This window comes from Eptatretus burgeri, chromosome 20 (genome assembly GCF_056783735.1).
Source record: "Eptatretus burgeri isolate ZD-2024b chromosome 20, Ebu_testis_v1, whole genome shotgun sequence".
Taxonomy (NCBI): domain Eukaryota; kingdom Metazoa; phylum Chordata; class Myxini; order Myxiniformes; family Myxinidae; genus Eptatretus; species Eptatretus burgeri.
This window is the reverse complement of record NC_140980.1, coordinates 1,044,779-1,067,331: the sequence shown is the minus strand read 5'-3', so window position 1 is coordinate 1,067,331 and position 22,553 is coordinate 1,044,779. Positions and strand designations below refer to the sequence as shown.

At 45.8% G+C, this 22,553-nt stretch overlaps 1 protein-coding gene and 1 long non-coding RNA gene across 6 annotated transcripts in view; one reads left to right on the top strand and one right to left on the bottom strand.

Moving 5' to 3' along the window:
- LOC147008260 (F-box/LRR-repeat protein 4-like) overlaps window positions 1-18,062 on the bottom strand; it is a 36,143-nt gene extending 18,081 nt beyond the window's left edge. The window contains exons 1-10 of one of the 5 annotated variants that reach the window (XM_085865269.1): window positions 17,624-18,055; window positions 13,145-13,570; window positions 12,442-12,820; window positions 10,313-10,557; window positions 9,922-10,135; window positions 9,683-9,749; window positions 6,343-6,482; window positions 5,283-5,460; window positions 4,595-4,754; window positions 321-490 (exon numbers count right to left, since the gene is read on the bottom strand). In XM_085865269.1, coding sequence (XP_085721395.1) covers window positions 484-490; window positions 4,595-4,754; window positions 5,283-5,460; window positions 6,343-6,482; window positions 9,683-9,749; window positions 9,922-10,135; window positions 10,313-10,557; window positions 12,442-12,820; window positions 13,145-13,570; window positions 17,624-17,664 — 1,857 coding nt within the window. In that variant the 5' untranslated portion in view covers window positions 17,665-18,055 and the 3' untranslated portion in view covers window positions 321-483. Of the gene's footprint in view, window positions 1-320; window positions 491-4,594; window positions 4,755-5,282; window positions 5,461-6,342; window positions 6,483-9,682; window positions 9,750-9,921; window positions 10,136-10,312; window positions 10,558-12,441; window positions 12,821-13,144; window positions 13,571-17,623 lie in introns of those variants that run through there. The other 4 variants (XR_015053559.1, XR_015053561.1, XM_085865270.1 and 1 more) reach the window with 4 other exon arrangements.
- The window catches only part of LOC147008251 (uncharacterized), a 298,248-nt gene that overhangs the window by 151,708 nt on the left and 123,987 nt on the right, over window positions 1-22,553 (top strand). The gene's annotated exons all lie outside the window — the stretch shown is intronic.

Genomic DNA, 22,553 nt, shown 5'->3' with positions numbered 1-22,553 from the left:
GGACAGATCGACACCTCACTCCTCTACAGTTTGCGCGATGTCGATCTGTCCTAGTTTCCTGCTGCAGTTTGCGCGATGTCGTATTTTCGAGAATTTTCTGCTGAATTCTACTCGACAGGGCAAAACCAAACATCGGTTCTTGTCTCAGTGCGTTAGTGTCACGTGACTGGACGAGCACATCGGCCTTACTTTGTGGCGTTCAGGTGCTAAAATTCAGATGAAAATGCTCAAATAAATGTTCAGCGTAAATATAAAAAAACAGCAATAACATCAACTAACACCAATATATTGTTGTAAAATGAATAGAGGACACATTTCGATTGAAAAAAATTATTTATCCAAGCTATTTACAAAACAAACACAACAAAACAATTTGAACACATGCAAAAAACGGGAAAAAATTCCTTTTGGAAAACCTTTTTGAAAACTTTCTGAAAAAGTGGACCCTTCCTCGATGTGTACCTTCGGTTTGCTACCATCAATTCACAAACTGAAAAAACAATCACACATGACGACAATTATTTTAAAATACGAACAGCTTTTAAAAAAAGATTCAAACAACAATATTAAATGATATATATATATATATATATATATATATATATATATATATATATATATATATATATATATATATATATATATATATATGCATATTGTTGCGGAAATGGCCCTAAGTTGGCGACTTAATGTAGGATTAGCCCAGATCCCCCATTAAATGCATGTTGAGCAAGGCTGTTCGGTAAAATGGATGTTACATGTTACATCTACAGAGAGAGGAAGGAAGAAGAGGAAGCTCTCGGTACACCACAAACGCACAAACAATAAACAGCCTTTTCAACCTCTCGACACACATGCAGCGTCCATTTATTTTTATTTTTATTTTTTTTTTGTATACCTTGTCGAGGCTCGTTTCAGAGCGAACACACAACGCACATCAAGGGGGGCATGAGACAGGAGGGAGGGAGTGGGAAGGACAAAATAGTGGGGAACAGAGACATTTGGAGATCTGTGGAAAGGAGAGGGATAGGACGGGGAACATGGGGAATGGAAGATGGACATTACAGGGACTTTCAGGAAGGAAAGCAGGGAATTTGAAGGAGGTGGGCTTGGGTGGATTATCAGGGGTAGAAAAGATCGAGGATTTGGATGGGGGATGACAAGAGGTGGTGGTGAACAGCTGTTTTGAAGGCCTGACGGGAAGAATGGGAATGAATAGAGTGAGGGAGTTTATTCCAAAGGCGGGAAAAAAGAGGAATGAAAGAGTGAAGGTGAGCAGTGATTCGTGATTTTGGTAATTTTACCAGAAGGGGGTTGTTGGCGGACCTTGAGCGCCCTGCGGAAATGTGGTGGGGACAAATCGCAGGGAGAGCAAGGGGGCGAGGCTGGAGAGGAGACGGTAGAAGAAAGAAAGAGCACCAACCAACCTGCGGTGATTGAGTGAGAGACCCAAAGACTCAGCCTCATTGCGGGAGATGCCAATGATCCGAAATGCCTTGGTTTCTACAGCGTGAAGCCGAGAAAGGTTGGAGGCGGGAGCACCAGCCCAGAGGGGAGAGCAGTACTCCATCAGGCTGTGGACAAAAGCTTTGTAAGGGGTCAGGAGCTCAGGTGGGCTGAGGAAGGATCTTGCACGACGGAGGATTCCCAGTCGGCGACTGGCTTTGGAGGCGAGGTTTGAAATGTGACTTTCCCAGGAAAGGTCATGGCAGATAGTGAGACCCAGAAGCTTGAAAGAAAGGACTTCTTCCAGAGGATTGTTGAGAAAGTGGATGGGGGGGTTTTCAAAACGGTCCTATCGAAGAGACATCGTGAGAGTGTGAGATTTGTCCGGATTGAAAGACATGTTCCACGTGTTGGACCAGTTTGTGATTTTATCCAGATCAGCAATGAGCGAAGAAGCTGCTGCTTGCCGGTCTAAGGGATGACCGATGGTACGGCAGAGGGTGGAGTCATCAGCAAAGAGATATAGAGGATTTTCCAGAGAGTCAGAGAGATCATTGATGAAAACCAGAAAAAGATCAGGGCCCAGGACGCTGCCTTGAGGAACTCCAGCCTGGACAGGAAGGGGGGATGAAAGAACTCCATTTCGGGCCACAGGTTGACATTGACTGCGACAGGAGAGGAAGTCTGTGAGCCATGAGTGGATATGACCTTGGATACCATAGGAAGAGAGTTTGTTGAGCAGGGCAGGGTGCCAGACTGTGTCAAAAGCACGTGATATATCCAGGGATACGGCTCGGATTTCCTGTCTGGCATTGAGGGCTTCCATCCATTGCTGGGAGAGCAGAAGCAGCATGTCTAGGGTGGAGTTACCTGGTCTGAAACCAAATTTATGATCAGAAATCAAGCCATTGGAGAAGAGGAAGGATTTGATGTCTGAAGTGATGATGGAACAGCCTCGCTGAACATGCATTTAATGGGGGATCTGGGCTTATCCTATATTTAGTAGCCGACTAAGGGCCATTTCCGCAACAATATATACATATAATTTATATATGTATATTGTACATGTACATATAATATATGTATATACATGTAAATATATACACATTGTTATGGCCAAGGGTAGAGAGTGTATTATGAGGGTGTTAATCCTCGTTTGTCCTCGGAAGCGCTGGACCTGGGGCCACCGCTCACAATTAACTTCGTGGTGTAGTGGGTTGCTTTAGAACCACGAACGCCACCCAATTTATCACGAGTTCCAGTGTCCACCGTCTAATTTTGACGTTCAACTTGAGGTCCCGTGGATGCCTGAACGGGGAGCGCGCCCTGGGCAAAGCATCAATCTTATTTTGATTAGATCTTAATTTGGGTGGCCGAGCGTTTAACCGCTGGTGCGTGCCGACTATTACAGGTCAATTTGTTTGGTAATTACGCCCCAGTCTATCTCGCTTCGGACAATGTTGGATCAATAGAAGGAAAGAACAAGCACAGGCAGGTTGGAACATCAGCAAAGGAATTTTTTAATTAGGGAAAAATAAATAAAAGGAACTTTTCATTTCCATGTGGTAAAAATAAGTAAATTCAATTCAATCAAAATGATCGCAAGCAAATGAAGAATTAATCAGGCACTGATAGTAAAAGAGACAAAGAGCAGAGGCTTGTCACTATGCCTTACTTAACGATTAAACACGAGACAAGGGTATCCAGCTGTTCATTCAGGGGGGAGAAAATCCAGTCTCGCTCACCAAATAGAAGTCGTCGTACGTCAAATAAAACGTTCTGAAATATGTGAGCATGCCTTGTCCGTTGCCTCCACTCGCAAACAGGCTCGAAAACCAATTGACGTCACCCCCAAGAATCCACGCCAAGAGCAGGTCTCGAGCAGAACCAGCATTAACGGTCGAGCGTCACCCACCATCAGGAGACACCAGAAGCCACAACCAATGGACAGCTGTTAGGAGCTGTGAGAAGCTGCAAGGCGTCGAGGCGCTGTGAGAATCTGGAAGGCTGCAAGGCCGTTACCAACTGTCACAAACTCAACTGTCACCAGCTCACCAACCGTCTGACTGGAACTGACTGGAGCAACCGTCTGACTGGAACTGGCGATCTGAAAAAAGCCGTCACCCAGCTGTCACCAACTGACACAAACTGTCGCAAAACTCTCAACGCTGGAAGAACCGCAACCAGCTATCACCAAATGACTGAAAAAAACGGTCCACTCGTCCTTTTTATTGGTGGCCAGTCTGGGAGGAGCCTCAAGCAGAACTTAGCCAAATCCACCTTGCCTGTTGGCGCATCGTTGCACATCACCAACTGCCAATCTCGCGATCATTGCAATGCCACTGTAACGGCAACTGGACTATCGGCAGAAAGCAGACATTTGCCAGAATCACCGAGTGTGTGTGTGTGTGTGTGTGTTTGTTTGACTGTGTGTGTTTGTTTGAGTGTGTGTGTGTGTGTGTGTGTGTGTGTGTGTGTGTGTGTGTGTGTGTGTGTGTGTGTGTGTGTGTGTGTGTGTGTGTGTGTGTGTTTGAGTGTGCGTTTCCAATTCCATTTTGGTAAAGGGTCATGTTTGATCGAGTAAGTTGTGAAGTTTTCTTGTTCTCACAGTTTCGTTCGAGAGTTCTTTTCAGGATCGTCACTGAACCCAACACAGCCTCCAACTGTCGTTCATTTGTAGTTGTATTCATTCCCCAGAATGATTTTTAAGGACTCAGTGAAGGTTTTATTTATCATTCCTGGAGCTCCCACGATCACTAGTATAACTTCAGCTTTCTTAAATTCCAAATCCTCTTAACCTCATTTTTCAGATCCTGGCATTTGGTCATTTTCCTGATTTCGGTATTACTTAGTCCAAAGTCATGAGAACTGCTGAACGGGGTGTTTGCTGAACATTTATCAATTTGAACGTTTGGTGGATAATATTGATAAACAAAAAGTAATCCTTTCTGTTGATGTCTAATTAAAAAAAAAATTTCGTAAAGCGTCACATTTGAGAAACGTGTTGATAACACGACACTTGTAGCTTTGGTTCGAATGAAGTTCAGCATTTAGACGATCATCACCGACATGATACAATCGGCTTCTCATGCATGGATCAGAGTGCTCCTCAGGTGTTTGCAACTCTGAACGGGTCATGTGATCTCACCGGAAGCCGGTATACTTGATGGAGACGTGTGGAAAGCGATGTGCAAGTTGGAAGGCCATCTCCTTGTCCACCCAGAAGCAGACGGAAATGTCAAGGAAGCACATTTGCTGACAGGTATCAAGCAGGTGAAACACCCCTCCAGGGGTCACCAGTGAAGCACCTGCCACACGCACAGAGATATAATCGCTCCGATGAATGACAAACAAGGGTGAAAATAGCTCAGTCATCTGGAGCTTTGGTGTGCAGTTAACAAAGTACGGAACTGCAGTACAACAGCACTCAGTGGAGCGCATACATCCACCAGGACGACAAGGACGAAATGATTCAATTTTGGTGAAGATCTGGAACCGGAGACTGTAATTTTTTAAGCGATTCTTCACCATTGATAGATAGGGGGTCAAAAACGATATCTCAAAACGTTATGTGGACGGATTCGGACGAAACTTGGTGGTTGAGTTGTTTCGGTGACAAGAACAAGCCGATTAGATTTTGGTTCAGGTCCCAATGCAGATCCGGCCGATCAGTGGACGACAAAACATAAACTGTTCAGCCTGGAGAAGGTCAGCACTCCACCGAGTGCCATTCTTATTTCTACTTGCAATTTTTGTTTTCCTTCCACATTGAGCAACCTCTGTGACCCCCTTGGATCCAGACACGCCAGTTGCAATGATCCCCTGAATTCCCGTACCCAGAAGGTCCAGGTGCTCCAGTAAAGGGCAGTGAGTGGCGAGCGATTCGAGGTCAGTGTCGCTGATGGAGCGGTTCGCCGTTAACACCAGTCGGCGTAGTCTGGGCAGCTCTCGCGCCATCTCGACGAGTGTGCCACCACCTGCCCGCACACGCATACACCAGCCAAGGTCCAGGTCCTGTGTGGAACAGTTTAAGTGTGGAACAAGAAAATCAGCATCAATGTTGCACGCAGTTTTTAAATTCCCATTTATTCAAGAACTGCATTGTACAATTAGAGAGGCATAATAGCCACCAGTGTTTCCGAAAAAATATAACTTGACAAACTAACCAGCTCAACAAAACTATTCAGTGTTCTGATTTATCAAGATACTGGAAGGAAGAAAAAAGAGGATTTAAAACGATGAGGAAGGGGAGGGAATGGGGTGTGATGAGAGGAGGAGAGTTGTTTGTTGAAAGTCACAAGATAAATGCTGTATAAACGAGAAGGGCACTCGGTAGAGCTCGTACCTCCACCATGCTGATCAGTTTACGTTTTTCCTCCCACTGATCGGCCGGATGTGGATTCGGACATGTTTCGTCCGAATCCATCCATAACTTTTTGAGATATCCTGCTTTATGTCGTTTTCGGCCCGATCTCTCAATGGTGAAGAATCACTTTTAAATTTCTCAGATCCGGATCGGGATTAGTATCTTCACCAAAATCTAATCATTTCGTCATTGTCACATCACCAATCTCTCCACCAAATTTCATTCACATCTGTCCACAACTTTTTGAGATATTTTGTTCACAAAGAAACAGACAGATGTGGGTGAAAACATTACTTCCATCCATCTTCGGTGGTGGAGGTACGAAAAATCTTCTCTGAAACTGCTTAACAGATCGATGGGAAACGTTACAAGTTTAATTGACTGTCCATGTGGAAAGAAAGTATAATCGCTTATTAAAAGAAACAAATTTTCTATTTGGAAGGAAATATTGTCCCAAATAAACCGCTTTCTCCTTATTCAACAACAGAAAATTTCAAGCATTGTATTCGTGTTTCTGTCAGGCCACATACCTCAATATCCTTACAACGGGATGTCAGGTATGCCAATCCGACCTCCGTCAGCCTGGCTGATCTCCACATGTTGAGCGAGCGAAGCTGTGGGCAGTTTGAGGCCAGACTGAGTAAGACCGTGTCAGAACAATCCACCTGAGGTTGGAAAGATGAGGAACATGCATTGTGACACCAACAGCTGCAGGGGAAGGAAATGCTTCTGCGAATCCGATAACACATGGGACATTCAAACTCAAACAAATCTCCAACAAAGATGTCATCAGCGGCAGTGTCCGACAAGCATCCAGTCCTCATCTCCTTTCTTATTTCAAGCACGAGCTTTGATTAAAATATAATTCCTTTATTATCCCGAAGCTTAAAAAAAATTATCGAAGCTATTGTTACGAATCTGGAAGCCTTTTGCACACAAACAGCCAGCAGTCCCCGTAGCTTATAGTGGGGCAACTTAGCTAAGTATAGCATAACAATTGTGCATTTTGTGAGGAAAGCACCAAATTTGGCACACTAGTAGCCTATCATATCATGAACAGATTTGGATATTGGGCCATCTCAAAATTTTTGATGGCAGTGGAAAATGGCTGCCACAGCCATCAGCGGCTGAATTTGAGATGGCCCAATATCCAAATCTGTTCATAATATTGTTGCGAATTCGCGCCCACCGGCGTACGGACGGCCGCGTAACTCGAATCGCAGCACGTCGCCCACCGGACGGACAATTCTGTCGTGACCCTCTTGAAACAACGCCGGGAGCTAGTCACGGGTGGGGGTTTAACCCCACCACGACCGTGCCAATTGCCCACCCGCGCAGGATAGAGTTGCTCGCCAAATTCGATCTACCTAAGTACCTGCGCGGATGGTCGACCGGGCGATCGTACCACGCCACAGGCCGACTCCAGACACGAACCGCTTAAGCGGTCCGTTCCGTGCTACAGTGATAACCGAGCGGTGTTATCGTCGGCCTTGACGGTTCAGATTAATTACCGGGATGTTGCACCCACTACGAACCCCTTTCCGTGATGCAAGATGGAGGGTCAATAAAAAAGGAAAAGAGACGAAGTAGAGCGGGAACAGTTCAACAAGCAAGCATTTTATTCACACACACACACACACACGTATATACAGCCATGCAGTCAAAAATGCACAAATAACAGTGAAAACAATTATGCACAAAAAGCAAATGTAACAAAAGAAACGATGCAGAGCTACAACCGAATACGCGTACACACGGCAACACTTAAACAGTTCTACTTCACAGACGTCGCCAACACACACATTGATACAAAAACCCCAAAGAAAAGAAAGAAAGAAGTCGCGACTTCCCTTTTGTGTCTGGTGAGTCCCTCTCCCGCGACCGTCGGCGTGGTCGCGCCTGGCCCGGACCTCTCTCGCGGCCGGCGAACCCTCTCCGGCACTCCCCGTCCGGACGCACAGGTCCACCTTGCAACGGGCGCTGCCGCGTCTCCCGTCCGTGCCTTTGTGACAGGGCCGCTCGCCAAGGCGCGGGCGCAGGACCTCTTCCCGAAGACCAACCAGACCACCAGCCAAGACGACAAAGAAGAGGCGGAAGTGGAAGCGCTCAAGAGGAAGAGGCTGAAGAGGAAGAGGCGAAAGAGGAAGCTCGCCTGAGGAAGAGGCTCCCGAGGGAGAGGCGGAAGAGGAAGCTCGCCAGAGGAAGAGGCTCCCGAGGGAGAGGCGGAAGAGGAAGCTCAAGCGCGCCCGCCCGTGTCCGTCTTTTATCGAGCGGGGCTCCGCCCTTCGGCCCACCCCGTTCCCGGCTCCACCTTCCTTCGAGAGGGTTCCCGAAAAGGGCGTTCCCTCACGCTTTCCCTCCACCCCGCTCCGTGCGGGGGCCGGGGGAGTCATTTTTTCGCTCTGGGCCAGAGAATTATTCCCCCAAAAAGAGGCCCCTCCTTTACATGACCTCTGACCTTTGACCTGCATCGCCCCTCCTCCACTCCAAAGCGCAGGGAAGTCAGACGGGAGAAACAGGCGGGAAAACCTGCACATCCTCGCAGTTCCCTCCTTTGCGCCTTTGTTTGCCGTTCGGAAGCGGACGTAGTGGCGAAGATGTGGTAGCGTAGATGGTGGCAGTGGCGTGGTTGCAGTGTGGTTGGCGCTGTGATGGGGATGGCGTGGTTGTTGAAATGTTGTGTGTTTGAAATAAAAGATAGAAAAAGAAAAACGCCTAACTCAAAGGATCGCAGCCCGAATGGATCACATAAATTCCCTCTATACAACGGGTTTGGGCTAACTACACATGTACCTATGAAGATATCTCACCTGAGGGTCCTTTATGGTGTCATGCGAATTTCCACAGCCGTAACAATATGATAGGCTACTAGTGTGCCAAATTTGGTGCTTTCCTCACAAAATGCACAATTGTTATGCTGGGCAACTTAGCTAAATATAGCATAACAATTCGAGAGTTATCTCACGACGTTATCACGACGGACTTATCCGAGAGTCACAACCTAAATTCCGGGTGTTCGGTGGGAGACGAATCCGCTGCTCCACCGAGTGGTCGTTTATCGCCGCCGAACCCCGGCCCACAACAATATTACGGAATTATCTTCGCTCTTATCTAAGCTATTGTCTGAGCTTTATTATCCCGAAGATTTTTGAAAAAACACAGGCGGGTATTGTAATCGGCTCTGTGTGTGTGTCCCCCCCGTCCGTCACACTTTGTCCCCCTAAAGGGATGGGCAGAAATTCACCAAACTTGGTAGTTGTGATCAGCACATGGCAAGAAGGTGAAAGAACACAATCATGTTTCGCCACACCCCCTTTTTAACATTAAACAGAAATACAAATTTTAACACGTTTCGATGAAGCTTGGGACATACAATAAACATTGGTGGAAGGCGTGAAATACGAAACAAAATCCTTTCGATTTGTTCCCCGGTTAGTGCCTCGGGATGGGAACTTTGAGTCATAGAGATCAAAATGGAAAAATATTTAAATCAAAATTTGACGTTGGGTCATTTGTGGTGGAACTTTGTGAAATCTTTCAACTTTGCTTTGGGTTTGAGATGGCGAGCCATCGACCTTGCTCTCGTTTCCTTTATTTTTGCAGTGATTAAGGTTCTAAGGGGATTTTTTACTGCGTGAATTACAACCACGGATTCGATGCAGGGATAAGCAGCACCTGGAGCTCATCGTCATGAATCATAACCACACATCGACCGTGTTTATGTTTATGTGACGAGGAAACGAAATATGAAAACAAATCAGATGAACTCATCCCAAGCAGGAAGTGAATCAATTTCTCTTCACAATAGTACAGAAATCATTTGACTGTAAAACACCTCTGCGGTGGGACAAAGAGGTGTACATACCTGAGAACAGACTGCGAAGTTGAGATGCCTCAATTCTGTGCACTTGGAAGTGATCCACAGGAGACTCTCCGTCTGAAACAAGATGGGGGTACAATGTCATCCTTTAACACTGGTTAAAATAATCCCCTTCCCATCCACGGAGCACACACAACAAGAGAGAAAAATCAAGATTTACTGACAATGGTTTTATGAATGACAAAATTGCGAGAGAGTAAAACGAACATAAAGTCGGTGAACAGCTCACATTGATCCGCGTTCGGTACAGGACGAGGCGTTGCAGCCTCCGCAAGGACGAGAGCTGTTTGAATTCCCCGGGTGGTATTTGGTCACACGACGACAGGTCCAGGTGGCGAAGATTTTGGCAGAGCATGGAAATAGAGTCCAAGCATTCGTATGTCATCCAATGGCAATTTGCGAGCTCCAGGTGCAGTAGGTACTCAGCAAACCCACCCAGGAAACTGAAAAGGTACCATAGGAAGACATTGGGACGGTGTTTTAAACAAAGCAGTGAGAGACAAGACGAACTTCAAAACCAACTTACATCGACCCCTATTTGCTACTGTGGAGACGGAGAGGTGGAGAGGGTTCACTAAAACCCAGGCCGTAGATTACTAACTTTGCATTGAATTACTCACTTTGTGAGGAGTGTAGGACTGAAACCACCATTGTTTCCGGTCCACGAGAGACTGAGCGAGCGTGTGTAGGTGAGACGAGGCTTCAAAGATAGAAGGTCCTCCTCGCAGAGAGATGGCCAGTAAGGCTTGAGGTCCAAGTGTTTATACAGGGAAGAGTTGTAGCAGTGGTCGCGCAGGGTACGGCTGCTTTGAGCGAGACAGCACAGCTCAGGGAGCGTCAGGTGAGATAAAATAATTTCTATAATCTGTCGTGGAAGTAAGGATGCAACAAAAAAACATCGATTGAATTATCAGTGCATCAACCTGACTCGCTGTCACTGTCCAGATAGTCAAGGATGTCCATCAAATGAAACACCAGTAACCCTCAAAACAACCCAGGTAACCACGAGTGAAGCCATCAAGGACTTCCAAACACAAACAGACTTGGACAGCCATTTCATTGTTGACGCCCTCGTCTGAAACCATTCTGAAAAGAAGAAGAAAAGATTCACATACTCACACTCATCAAACATACATAGTAGGGGGTTCACATACTCACACTCATTAAACATACATAGTAGGGGGTTCGCATACTCACACTCATCAAACATACATAGTAGGGGGTCACATACTCACACTCATCAAACATACATAGTAGGGGGTTCACATACTCACACTCATCAAACATACATAGTAGGGGGTCACATACTCACACTCATCAAACATACATAGTAGGGGGTTCACATACTCACACTAATCAAACATACATAGTAGGGGTTCACATACTCACACTAATCAAACATACATAGTAGGGGTTCACATACTCACACCAATCAAACATACATAGTAGGGGTTCACATACTCACACCAATCAAACATACATAGTAGGGGTTCACATACTTACACTCATCAAACATACATAGTAGGGGTTCACATACACTCATCAAACATAGAAAGTAGGGGTTCACATACTCACACTCATCAAACATACATAGTAGGGGTTCACATACAATCATCAAACATACATAGTAGGGGTTCACATACTCACACTAATCAAACATACACAGTAGGGGTTCACATACTCACACTCATCAAACATACATAGTAGGGGTTCACATACTCACACTCATCAAACATACATAGTAGGGGTTCACATACTCACACTCATCAAACATACATAGTAGGGGTTCACATACTCACACTCATCAAACATACATAGTAGGGGTTCACATACTCACACTCATCAAACATACATGGTCGGGGTTCACATCCTCACACTCATCAAACATACATAGTAGGGGTTCACATACTCACACTCATCAAACATACATGGTCGGGGTTCACATACTCACACTCATCAAACATACATGGTCGGGGTTCACATCCTCACACTCATCAAACATACATAGAAGGGGTTCACATACTTACACTAATCAAACATACATGGTCGGGGTTCACATACTCACACTCATCAAACATACATGGTCGGGGTTCACATACTCACACTCATCAAACATACATAGTAGGGGTTCACATACTCACACTCATCAAACACACATAGTAGGGGTTCACATACTCACACTCATCAAACACACATAGTAGGGGTTCACATACTCACACTCATCAAACATACATAGTAGGGGTTCACATACTCACACTCATCAAACACACATAGTAGGGGTTCACATACTCACACTCATCAAACACACATAGTAGGGGTTCACATACTCACACTCATCAAACATACATGGTCGGGGTTCACATCCTCACACTCATCAAACACACATAGTAGGGGTTCACATACTCACACTCATCAAACACACATAGTAGGGGTTCACAGACTCACACTCATCAAACACACATAGTAGGGGTTCACATACTCACACTCATCAAACACACATAGTAGGGGTTCACATACTCACACTCATCAAACACACATAGTAGGGGTTCACATACTCACACTCATCAAACACACATAGTAGGGGTTCACATACTCACACTCATCAAACACACATAGTAGGGGTTCACATACTCACACTCATCAAACACACATAGTAGGGGTTCACAGACTCACACTCATCAAACATACATAGTAGGGGTTCACATACTCACACTAATCAAACATACATAGTAGGGGTTCACATACTCACCTCAAAAGGTAAAATGTCAAAATATCCATTTTTTGTGAAGGGGGAAATCTTCCCTTCCTCTTTGTTTGCCCTCCTTTCTTCCTCCATCTGTTTGACCAGATCTCGTCTCCTCTTTCTTTCCATCCTGTTTTGTTTCTGCCGAAGTCTATCTGACTCAGCAACATCTTCATTGTTGCTCTTCTTCAGTTGCATAATGTCCACCGGGACACCGTACAGAACAACAGTGGTCGGTTCCATGGGGTAAGCGCTCAGGGAGCCATTGAACTCCAGACGGAGGACATTCGTCGCAAAACCCGGTGGTTGTATCATTGGGGAAAATGTGAAAGCGTCGTTCGGTTGAAGATTGGTGTCCACAGAGCCAGACCACAGCGTCCGCCACCTGCATCGTTCATCACCAAATGTAACTTTTTGAGGAGTGTCCTTTTGATTTTACCATGAAGTAGACATTGTGTATTAGGGTGTGGCTCATGTCATACAATTCCAGGTAACTAATCTGGTTACAAAAACCTGGTTACAAAAAAGGTAACTAATCCATTTATATAACGAAGATGTTTTTGAAATCCCGTTATCATCATGTAAGACCTGTCAGAGGCTCAACATACTCCCAAAACAAACGATAATTGGTCATTTCATCCCTTTTGGACTCATGAGCATAAACACTTTAAAAGTCGTTGGAGATTTAAACGAAAAGGGTCATTGGTACCTGTACACAGCAGACTCTTCACCTTCATCCCAGGACCTGGCCAGAATCCGAACCACATATCCAGGGGGGGACGACACCAAGATCGAGACCTTGGTCGGGAAGACTGGCTCATCGAAAAGTAACTCGATGAAATCCTGGCTTTTAAACCACTCGGGATTCTTGGGACAATGTACAGGTGTACATCGGGACAAGCGGTCACACCATGTCCTGGATGTTCTCGGCACGGTCGCGTGCATGATGGACCTGGAGAGGGAAAATATTCTTGGTGGACCCACCAGGGTGTTGATGAAATTGTATCCTCCATACTGGGAGCTCAGGTCCAGAATGTGGCTCACGTATTGAGACATCTCGGGAAAAGACGGCTGTGCGAAGAAACCTTCTTTCTGCAGTCCTGGTGCATTTCCACGCCGTTGGTTTCTCCTGGTCCTGTTGAACAGGAAGTGCAGAGCAGGCTTAACATGCAAGTGTATTACGCGCAGTCGGAATAAAATCCACAATCGTGATCCAGCACACGTAGATCACGTGATCATTTATTTATTGCACTTGTTATCAGGAACTCAGATTATGTCATCACTTTTCCCCCCATTGTATCACTCAAAAACCTCCTCTCATCTTCCCATGGTCCATTTTACTCCTTAAATGCTGACAGATCTACGAAAATCTAGATGTGCCACCAATATTGATTTCCAAATCAAACTTTTGCAGCTTTGAGAAAGGAGATGAGCATATTACGAGTGATATAAATACACCGTTTACGTCGTCTTTACATGTTGAGAAAAAAACATCCAGCTTATAAGTCTACTCCTTGTGAAGATGTGAAAATGACATTTCACAGATCTACAAATAGTAAGAGAAGCTCATGTCGGCCGTGTTGATGACGTAAGCACTGCATCCTAGCAACGACTGTGTGAGCTATTGTGTGGCATAGCAACAAAACAGAGAATGATATTGTTACGAATTTGGAATTCGATTGCACACAACAAGCAGGTTCCTTTCGTCAACTATGTCGATAAGTGCTTATTCCCTAGATAGCTCACCTTCCATTGTTCAAATGTTCAGAAATCGATTAGATGCGCTGCGGATCGATTTAATAGTTAGGGAGCGAACAATGGAGACGTCTCTCCCCCTCTTCTGCGAAGAGGAAGAAGAGCCCTGCCGTCCCATTATTCATGACGTCAACAACTCCCTCCCACCAGTGGTTGAGCGGGGGATGGATCACAAGGGCATGAGTCACGCCGGGCGCGGGGGAGGGGTGCGGAGAAGGATAAAGAGATCCTTTCTTGGTTCGGAGTGAGAGAGTTGAGGGGAGTGGGAGAGGCCTTGTGAAGGCTTTCTCTGGTCGTTCAGCAGACCTTCGGGTCCTGTTTGACTCGGGTTAGGGTTGAGGCTTTCGGAAGCTTTTTGCTTCTGCAGAGGAGTTGTTCAGCAGAGCTTCGGATCCTGCTTGGCTCGGTAGGCTTTTTAGAGAGCTGCTTTGTTTGCAAGAAAGTTGAGCCGGTTGCTCGGCTCGAGCTGCGAATGGTGGGTTCTTCTTCTTCTTCTTGGTTCGTGGAGCTCTTTGTTCTCCGTTTGGTTCCCGGCTTGGTGCGACTCATCGACCTCATCTTGGAAGTGGTTCCTCGGGGAAGCGGCGCATCGACGGGAAGGATCGGCGCCTCGTCTCACCAGCACGTGTTGAGAAGCGCGGGACGATTCGCTGGAGCTCGGGAAGGATCGTGGCTCACGGCGATTGGGTCCAGCTCATTCTCGCTGGAGCCCTGGTCCGAACAAGTTGAAGACCACACGAGGTGGAGAGGTTCAAGATAGGTTCTGAGTTTCAGCTCATCTGTCCCTCCGAGTTGGAGCACATTATTAAAGGCCTAAGCCACCATTTATTGGGTGTGTGTGTGTGCGTCCGTGGGCCAGTCTAATAAGTAGGAAATTGTTAAGTGCTTTGTGTGCTGTAAATCTTTGCATTGCATTTTGTAAAATTGGTATAGTTCTGCTCTTACGTGCTTCCCGAGTTCCCCATTATCTATCTATAATTCCAGCAATCTGTGTGTGTGTGTGTGTGTGTGTGTGTGTGTGTGTGTGTCTGTGTGTGTGTGTGTGTGTGTGTGTGTGTGTGTGTGTGTGTGTGTGTGTGTGTGTGTGTGTGTGTGTGTGTGTGTGTGTGTGTGTGTGTGTGTGTGTGTGTGTGTGTGTGTGACCGCTGTTTCTCGACAACCACTGGTCCGATCTAATTGAAACTTGCCAGGTATATTGCTGGGGACCTGAGGATGTGCCTTTTCAAGGTTTGATATTAATAGGACAAGTGCTTCCCAAGTTATGGCCATTTATTTACCTAACCAATGACAAGACACGTTGTTGCGTGGGCGTGGCCGATGAGGAAAGGAAGCTCAGTCGCATCCTCATTACGGGTTACAACGTACGGGCTTCCGGATAGTGATGACTTCGTGTATTCTAATAATTTCTCGATTTCTTATGCGCATTTATAGATAAACACAATGCCGTAAGTTATGATCGTTTTCAGATTAGACGGTGTATAAATTTCGGTAACATCAGAGTGCTCGTATGCTCCGAACCAGGAAGGAAATTTTTTCTCTCTCTTCTCTTCTCTTTTTGTTTTTCCTTGCCACGACATTGCGAAAAGGTAAAATACGTTGGTGCTAATTGAATAATTGGGTATTAAAACTAAATTGCGAATAATCGTAACTGCGAATAATATGCGAATTTCCGGGCCACGCACGTACGGGCACGCGAGAGCGAAGAAACGGCCTGTGTGGTTGTTGTTTGTTGCTCGTGGTTTGAATATTTATTTACAATTTTTCTTTTATTATTATTTTTTTACGGGAACGCACTAGTTATTAATAAATACCCCAATTGTGAAATGTTTTCAGCTCGTCACGTCGATTCTTTCATTGACTGAGCATTTCGTGTGTTGGTAGTTTGAAAGCCGTTGGTTTGCCGTAAAAGGGGGACATTTGGACCGACGGTTCTCGGCGATTAAGCCGCTCGGAACCGCGTACGGGACAGGCTCGCCTCAGCGGTTTGTTCCATACGAGTTCCGTCGAGGGTGGAATACCCTGGTAGTTGGATCACGTTGTTGTTGGATCATATAGGGTATTTAGGTACATTGAAGATTGGCAATCGACCCTACCCCACGTGATCTGCCCATTGGCGTATTTCTGTTCTTGTACCAGGACCCGTCGCTCAGACTTATCCGGGCGGCGATCTATATTCCGGGCGATCGGTCGGGCCGACTCGACTTCCGGCTCCGTCAGGACGGAACAGGACGGAATTATTTAACTAAACTTATAATAATATTGTTCCGGTGCCGGGGGTCGTCGGCTGCTCGCCAACCACCTCACACAACTGCTACAAATGTTGCAACCACAGTCACCATCAAGAATGTCCACCAATGTCCTTTGAAGGGGAACAATATCGGGATATTCGGGAACTTTGAAGGTATTAGAGAAATCTGCAAACATTACCGCTCTGTATAAAATAGGTGTAAAAACAGATCCCTGCAACTACAGACCAATCAGTCTGCTTCCAATCATCAGCAAGGTTCTGGAATCCATCATCGCTTCAGACATCAAATCCTTCCTCTTCTCAAATGGTTTGATTTCCGATCATCAATTTGGATTCAGACCAGGTCACTTGACCCTGGTGTGAATCACAGTCACAGTCACAGTCGGCCATCTTTGATCAGATTGAAAAATAAAATGAGTTACATGTGTTTGTCGTTGTGTGATGTCGTTTTGCCAAGTTTGAATAGAATCAGAGCAAGCAAGTCTGAGAAATGGTTGGGGACAAGTTTAAGTAAAAAAAAAATGGCTGCCAGTCGGCCATTTTGGATCTGATCTCGAGATAAAATGACGTTCACATGTAATCCATCATTTATTAATTATTTACCAAGTTTGAACAACATCGGTGAATGCGTGTCCGAGACATGTTTGAGGACGTATTCAACATTGGGTTTTTATACAACTAAAATGGCCGCTTCCCATCCCTCCCCCTCCTCTCTCTATCCTCCCCTCCCTCTTCTCCAACCCTCCTCCCAACTCTTCTCTCCCTCCCTCCCCTCCTCTTCTCCCCCTCCCTCCTCTTTTACCCCTCCCTCTACCCTCGCCCTCCTTCACTCATCTTCTCTCCCATGCCTCCTCTATCTCTATCCCCTCCCTCCTCTTTTCCCCCTCCCTTCTCTACCCTTCCCTCTCCCCTTTCTCCCCAACTTAATATTTCCCTCAGCGAAGTGACGGGTTGTATTTGCTCGTCTATCAATATCATCAGTAAGGATGGATGAAGAAGATGATGTGAGCTGACTAACGAGCAGATGGAACATGGCCTCGGGTTAATGATCGAGAGTGAATCGAGCAGAATGTTCATGAAGAACAACATGAAGTCATTTCATTAAATACATCATCGAAGCGACGAGTAATTTGGCGGGAAATCTGATATTTGGATTCCCCACCCTGAAGAAACCCCAGTACTTGCCGTAATAAACGACGTCGCTGCCGTCCTCCATTTCGGTTCATCACTGTGTGTGTTGAGAAGGAAAACCGAGGGAATGGTGAACGACCTGGAAGGTGAAGGGAGCAAAGACTTGCACGTGTTGAGGCCTCCTGTATCAACACCGACGATCTTTTCCTTCAAACACCGTGACCAGCAACACGTGGTGAGAAGTCTGTTCCCGTTGACTCCGCTTCTCACGTACGGAAATGGCGGCAAGTTCCGTTCCGATGACGTCATCACGTTCTCACGTGGTATCGCTCAAAAACCGTCTTTAATTTTTATCAAAGCACATTTTACTCGTGAAAAGCTTTCCCAGATCTACGAAAATCTACATTTACCACACTCCCGTCTTTAATCGGTGTTGTGCTGTGTCTCAGAATTCTGAAAACAATGAACATTGCAGGTCCATGTGTCACGTGTCTCGCCACTTCCAGCCTCCTCTCCAGAGGAGATTTCAGAACATTGACGTTGTTTATTTATTTATTTTTTCCTCCCCCTTCCAGTACATCTTCCAGTAAGAAAACATGGTTTGAGAGGGGTCTGCCCGTGGCCACGCATTAGAGGATAAGGGCGGTGTATAAGGGTGGTGAATAAGGGTGATGTATTAGGGTGGTGTATAAGGGTGATGTATAAGGGTGGTGTATAAGGGTGATGTATAAGGGTGGTGTATAAGGGTGATGTATAAGGGTGGTGTATAAGGGTGGTGTATAAGGGTGATGTATAAGGGTGGTGTATAAGGGTGGTGTATAAGGGTGGTGTATAAGGGTGATGTATAAGGGTGGTGTATTAGGGCGGTGTATAAGGGTGGTGTATAAGGGTGGTGTATAAGGGTGGTGTATAAGGGTGATGTATAAGGGTGGTGTGAAGGGTGGTGTATAAGGGTGGTGTATTAGGGCGGTGTATAAGGGTGGTGAATAAGGGTGATGTATAAGGGTGATGTATAAGGGTGGTGTATAAGGGTGATGTATAAGGGTGGTGTATAAGGGTGGTGTATAAGGGTGATGTATAAGGGTGGTGTATAAGGGTGGTGTATAAGGGTGGTGTATAAGGGTGGTGTATAAGGGTGATGTATAAGGGTGGTGTATAAGGGTGATGTATAAGGGTGGTGTATAAGGGTGGTGTATAAGGGTGATGTATAAGGGTGGTGTATAAGGGTGGTGTATAAGGGTGGTGTATAAGGGTGGTGTATAAGGGTGAAGTATAAGGGTGGTGTATAAGGGTGATGTATAAGGGTGATGTATCAGGGTGGTGTATAAGGGTGGTGTATAAGGGTGGTGTATAAGGGTGGTGTACAAGGGTGATGTATAAGGGTGGTATCTAAGGGTGGTGTATAAGGGTGGTGTATAAGGGTGATGTATAAGGGTGGTGTATAAGGGTGATGTATTAGGGTGGTGTATAAGGGTGATGTATAATGGTGGTGTATAAGGGTGGTGCATAAGGGTGATGTATAAGGGTGGTGTATAAGGGTGATGTATAAGGGTGGTGTATAAGGGTGGTGTATAAGGGTGGTGTATAAGGGTGATGTATAAGGGTGGTGTATAAGGGTGATGTATAAGGGTGATGTATAAGGGTGGTGTATAAGGGTGATGTATAAGGGTGATGTATAAGGGTGATGTATAAGGGTGATGTATAAGGGTGATGTATAAGGGTGATGTATAAGGGTGGTGTATAAGGGTGATGTATAAGGGTGATGTATAAGGGTGATGTATAAGGGTGGTGTATAAGGGTGATGTATAAGGGTGGTGTATAAGGGTGGTGTATAAGGGTGTGTATAAGGGTGGTGTATAAGGGTGGTGTATAAGGGTGATGTATAAGGGTGATGTATAAGGGTGGTGTATAAGGGTGTGTATAAGGGTGGTGTATAAGGGTGGTGTATAAGGGTGTGTATAAGGGTGATGTATAAGGGTGGTGTATAAGGGTGTGTATAAGGGTGGTGCATAAGGGCGATGTATAAGGGTGGTGTATAAGGGTGATGTATAAGGGTGGTGTACAAGGGTGGTGTATAAGGGCGATGTCTAAGGGTGGTGTCTAACGGTGGTGTATTAGGGTGGTGTATAAGGGTGGTGTATAAGGGTGATGTATAAGGGTGGTGTATAAGGGTGGTGTATAAGGGTGGTGTATAAGGGTGGTGTATAAGGGTGGTGTATAAGGGTGATGTATAAGGGTGGTGTATAAGGGTGATGTATAAGGGTGGTGTATAAGGGTGATGTATAAGGGTGGTGTATAAGGGTGATGTATAAGGGTGATGTATAAGGGTGATGTATAAGGGTGGTGTATAAGGGTGGTGTATAAGGGTGATGTATAAGGGTGGTGTATAAGGGTGATGTATAAGGGTGGTGTATAAGGGTGATGTATAAGGGTGGTGTATAAGGGTGATGTATAAGGGTGGTGTATAAGGGTGATGTATAAGGGTGATGTATAAGGGTGGTGTATAAGGGTGGTGTATAAGGGTGGTGTATAAGGGTGGTGTATAAGGGTGATGTATAAGGGTGATGTATAAGGGTGATGTATAAGGGTGATGTATAAGGGTGATGTATAAGGGTGGTGTATAAGGGTGATGTATAAGGGTGGTGTATAAGGGTGGTGTATAAGGGTGGTGTATAAGGGTGATGTATAAGGGTGGTGTATAAGGGTGATGTATAAGGGTGGTGTATAAGGGTGATGTGTAAGGGTGGTGTATAAGGGTGATGTATTAGGGTGGTGTATAAGGGTGATGTATAAGGGTGGTGTATAAGGGTGATGTATAAGGGTGGTGTATACGCGTGATGTATAAGGGTGATGTATAAGGGTGGTGTATAATAAGGGTGATGTATAAGGGTGATGTATAAGGGTGATGTTTAAGGGTGGTGTATAAGGGTGATGTATAAGGGTGATGTATAAGGGTGATGTATAAGGGCGGTGTATAAGGGTGGTGAATAAGGCTGATGTATTAGGGTGGTGTATAAGGGTGATGTATAAGGGTGATGTATAAGGGTGGTGTATAAGGGTGATGTATAAGAGTGGTGTATAAGGGTGATGTATAAGGGTGATGTATAAGGGTGGTGTATAAGGGTGGTGTATAAGAGTGGTGTATAAGAGTGGTGTATAAGGGTGGTGTATAAGGGTGATGTATAAGGGTGGTGTATAAGGGTGGTGTATAAGAGTGGTGTATAAGAGTGGTGTATAAGGGTGTGTATAACGGTGGTGTATAAGGGTGGTGTATAAGGGTGATGTATAAGGGTGATGTATAACGGTGGTGTATAAGGGTGGTGTATAAGGGTGGTGTATAAGGGTGATGTATAAGGGTGATGTATAAGGGTGGTGTATAAGGGTGGTGTATAAGGGTGATGTATAAGGGTGATGTATAACGGTGGTGTATAAGGGTGTGTATAACGGTGGTGTATCAGGGTGGTGTATAAGGGTGGTGTATAAGGGTGATGTATAAGGGTGATGTATAAGGGTGATGTATAAGGGTGGTGTATAAGAGTGGTGTATAAGGGTGTGTATAACGGTGGTGTATAAGGGTGGTGTATAAGGGTGATGTATAAGGGTGGTGTATAAGGGTGATGTATAAGGGTGGTGTATAAGGGTGATGTATAAGGGTGGTGTATAAGGGTGATGTATAACGGTGGTGTATAAGGGTGGTGTATAAGGGTGATGTATAAGGGTGGTGTATAAGGGTGATGTATAAGGGTGGTGTATAAGGGTGATGTATAAGGGTGGTGTATAAGGGTGATGTATAAGGGTGGTGTATAACGGTGTGTATAACGGTGGTGTATAAGGGTGGTGTATAACGGTGTGTATAACGGTGTGTATAACGGTGTGTATAACGGTGTGTATAACGGTGGTGTATAAGGGTGATGTATCAGGGTTTCAGCATCAGACTGGTTTATACCCACTCGTTATCCCACAAAAATCCCACACAGAGTCGAGCGATGGCGATGGATCACACCCCGGGTTTTTCTGTTGTTTCCGTCGCGTAGAGAGATGAATTATTAATTTAAAGAGTATTCGTGTAAAATGTCACACGGGCACGACGGGCCAGGGGCCAGTTCAGAGGTTTAATTTATTTCCAAATATCAGCACTCGAGAACATTGTACTTTACGGTACTTCTCCATATCGACGGTCCCCTGTGCCAGTGCGCATGCGCAGCCTGACCCGGAGCCAGGGATGTTGTGGGTGTTTCAACCTGTTCAATACTTGTTTGATTATTGTCGTTCCACGCTAATAAAGTGGTCGAACAAATTGAACTCTGTTCTTATTTATAATCAAACAACTTGATGCAGTCGAGTAAAGATCGTCGGTGCTGAGGAGGACACGACTGGGTGAAAACGGACCACGAGAACGTCGACAGTGAGTTTGGATTTCTCGGGTTCTGTACCCAATCTTCGCCCCAGGACACTGTACACACGTGTGCATCACCGAAAATAGAACGTTTACTCCAGAATAGCTGTTCCTATGGCGCCGGTGGAAGCAGAGTGCCCGATCGAGGGTTGTGACTCTATGGCTACACACGCAGAGGCGGCAGTGGTGGCCGCCATGTTGAGTATACACGCCACTGTGCACGTCGCCGCCCCCAGGGCGGCGAGCTCGAATGCCAAGATGGAGAAACTCAAGCGTCCCTCCATAGCACTGGCCGGAACGGGCGAGGCCTGGTCGTACTTCATAACCCGCTGGGGCGAATACAAAACAGGTACTAAGCTTGTCGGACCTGACATAGTCGCGCAGCTACTGGAGTGCTGTGAGGAGGAGCTGAGAAAGGACCTCACTCGCGCGGCGGGTCGGAGCCTCGTGGGCAGCGATGAAGAAGACGTCCTCGCCGCCATGAAGGCGCTCGCCGTCCGGACGGAGAACACGATGGTAGCTCGAGTGGCCCTGTCGAACATGCGGCAGGGACACGAGGAGCCCGTTCGGTCGTTCCACGCCCGCATC